Consider the following 3443-nt stretch of genomic DNA (forward strand, 5'->3'; position numbering starts at 1 on the left):
TCACCCGCATGACTTCTGTAACACACACACACACACACACAGGTCACACGACACACACAACACTCACATATATATATATATATATATATGAGCAGATTAAGAGTCTGTTTTTCCTACAGTGTCATTTAATAGTCAGCCACTGCTGAACTCTGAACTGAAAAAGGACCAAAAGCATGAACGTATCACTATATAATATAAACATTAGTCAGATACTCTATCCGACCTGTTGAACGCTCATTTTCCTTTTGAAGTATTTTTATATGTTATTTTATTGTGCTTTTTGTTTTGTCAATAGCCCGCGTTTCCACACTATCGCTGCTCTAAAGCGAGCGAGCCAGGGCGAGCCAAGGCCAGTCCCATTTCCACTATCACTTCCGGTGCGTAATCGGGCCCAAAGCGGGGCTTCCTTGGGGCCAGCGTCCGGCCTTTTCGGCCCGCCGAAATACCTTGGGCCAAGGAGGGCCAACTGGGGCTTCGGGCGGGGTTACTACAAGGCAGAGTTTTCCTGTCAGGTAAAGAGGAGACAAGATGCTTTCTCCCGTAGTATACGTCGTTTCTCGTCGCTCGGCTGCTCTTTTGCGACTTGCAGCCAAAATCTGTGTTCGAATGTAAATGCCGCCGAACTTCGAATGTCCTTATCCAGGGATCGCTGTCTGGCCTTACACCAACAGACCACAAACAGTAAAAAGCAATCGCTCGGTGTTCTCCATCTTCCAGCTCTCGTAGTGATGCCAGGTTGTGTTTGTGGTTATAATTTGAGTTTTTTGTTCCCGCTGAAGTGGGCGGGTTGTGTGACGGATTGTGTGACGTTTGATTCGGGGGATGTTCTGGGGGCGGTGTTTGCGTGACGCGCTGCGAGCAACTAGCCCGACAGTGGAAACGCGACATGATTTCGGCCTCATTTCTCAACCTCCGGGCTATTGGCCCGGCCTGGCCCGATTAAAGCCCTGGCTCGCACTGGCCCGATAGTGGAAATGCGGCTATTGTCTTTTGTATTTTCACTATTTTTATTATAATCATTTTCTATTGAGCTACAAATGATGGTGTCTTTGGCCATGATATGCTTTCATTTTTAAGTAAGTCTTATTGATGTAACGTAACAGAGAAAATAAATTAAATTAAAACATGCTTTACATTAAAAAATGATCACAGCGTATGAATGCAAAACTAAAAAATACCAACATTCAAAAATAAATCAGACTTAAAATGTATTTAAAATCACCTTTTCAGATTTGATTTCATTCATTCATTCATTTTCCTTCGGCTTATTCACTTGTTCATCAGGGGTCACCACAGCAGAATTAACCACCAACTATTCCAGCATATGTTTTAGACAACGGATGTGTTTCCAGCTGCAACCCAGTATTGTGAAACACCCATACACACTAATTCACACTTATACACTCTGGCCAATTTAGTTAATCATGTGTTTGAACTGTGGGGGAAACCGGAGCACCCGGAGGAAACCCACACCAACACGGGGAGAACATGCAAACTCCACACAGAAAACGCCCAGTCGGGACTCGAACCAGCAACCTTCTTGCTGTAAGGCCACTATCCCGGCCAGATTTGATTATTTTTGGAAAAACTGTTTCTTTAACATGTCCAGATTTCAGGAATATATTCTGTCAGTTCTGCATGAATAGATGAAACTTAAATAAGATCCAGATCCCCACACATTTCTCTTGTCTTTCCCTCCTGTTATATATTAATTATTGTATATTTTCCCTAATTTGTGTTTAACGGAGAGCAGATTTTTTCAACACATTTCTAATCATAATAGTTTTAATAATCATCTCTAATAACTGATTTATTTTATCTTTGTCATGATGACAGTAAATAATATTAGACTAGATATTCTTCAAGACACTAGTATTCAGCTTAAAGTGACATTTAAAGGCTTAATTAGGTTAACTAGGCCGGCTAGGGTAATTAGACAAGTTATTGTATAACGATGGTGTCTCGATCACCAGCGATCATAACTCCCAGATCGCTGGATCTCACACACAAACACACATGGACTACAATTCTGCCATTAATGGACTACATATTCAGTCATGCCACACACATACTCACACCTGCTCCAAGTCTCTACTGATTACACTGGCACCACCTGAGAATCGTCAAGGACTGATCACAGACACTATTTAATCAGCACACACTCTCACTTCCAGGGCCGAGTCTTGTTATCTGTATAGTGACGTTTCAACGCATTCTCCTAGTCTTGTTTTCCTGTGTTTTGACCCTAGTCTTGTTTATTCTTATTGTCCTGTCTGCCGCCTGCCTTCCGACCTCTCGCCTGTGTTTGACTACGTTCCTGGACTGCCTTTATACATCTGTTTGCACCTGTGTTGACCTTTGCTTGCCTGACTTTGATTAAACCTGCACTTGGATCCGAACTTCAGTTGTCTGTGTCACTCCCAGTGTTACAGATGGTTTGTTTTGTAGACAATCCCAAACATATATTGCTTAAGGAGGCTAATAATAAAAAAAACTAGGAACTGCTTTTATTCTAGCTAAAATAAAACAAATAAGACTTTCTCCAGAAGAAAAAATATTATAGAGAATACTGTGAAAATTTCCTGAATCTGTTCAATGTCATTTGGGAAATATTGGAAAAAGGGTCAATATTTCACAGGAGGACTAATAATTGTAATTGACCAGTAAAGCGGATCTGCTCCTGGATCAGCCGTGCTTTAGAGCTGTTTCTCCTCCATCAGATTGATGATCTCCTCTTCATCCTCCTCTTCATCTTCTCCTTCTCTCTTTCATTAGCTGATTGCATTGGTGTTTCGACCTTGTGTTTGTCCTGCTAATGGAGCCGTTCTGTACGTCTGACTGCTGGATTTGAGCCCAGACTGCATTTATGCGCAGCGTCTCGCTTTAATGAAAACCACACTGCAAACCTCCAATCTGAGACTCAAACCTTAGAGTACGCATCAAATCAAAACGAACCATATTGATTTCGTTAGCTCACACTGCTAGTTTTGTGGCGAACAAATAATCAGTGCATGTCATTAAGAGAAAAAAAAAAAAGGTTTGCTCTTGTAATCCTTAATTGAAATCTGAAAATGCACTTCCTGTTTGTTTTCAGTTCAGTTCTAAGATTAGGGCTGTTTCTCAGTTCCAAAAACACTGAGAACGGACTCGTGTTCTTGTGGAAACTAAGTTACCTCGGAAGAACGAACTCAGGAGACGACGAGAACAGAAAACACGTCCTCTGAGAAATGAGATGCTGCGTTCTTCCTGAGGGTCACATGACATTTACGCATTTTAAACGGAAAATTCCATTTAATTCAGTTCCCCTTTATTTGTATAGCGCTTTACAATGTAGATTGTGTCAAAGCAGCTTCACATAGAAGATCATAGTAAATAGGAACAGTGTAGTTCAGTTTGTAGTGTTTAAGTTCAGTTCAGTTGAGCTCAGTTCAGTGTGGTTTAAT

The 3443-nt window shown here is 41.3% G+C and overlaps 1 protein-coding gene across 1 annotated transcript in view; it reads left to right on the forward strand.

Annotated features, from left to right (window-relative positions):
* Window positions 1-3224, forward strand: part of cltcl1 (clathrin, heavy chain-like 1) — a 92423-nt gene extending 89199 nt beyond the window's left edge. The window contains exons 21-22 of the mRNA XM_056463219.1: window positions 2776-2828; window positions 3095-3224. Coding sequence (XP_056319194.1) covers window positions 2776-2828; window positions 3095-3224 — 183 coding nt within the window. The remainder of the gene's footprint in view (window positions 1-2775; window positions 2829-3094) is intronic.
* Window positions 3225-3443: the final 219 nt, after the last annotated feature.

The sequence above is a fragment of the Danio aesculapii genome, chromosome 8 (assembly GCF_903798145.1).
Source record: "Danio aesculapii chromosome 8, fDanAes4.1, whole genome shotgun sequence".
Taxonomy (NCBI): domain Eukaryota; kingdom Metazoa; phylum Chordata; class Actinopteri; order Cypriniformes; family Danionidae; genus Danio; species Danio aesculapii.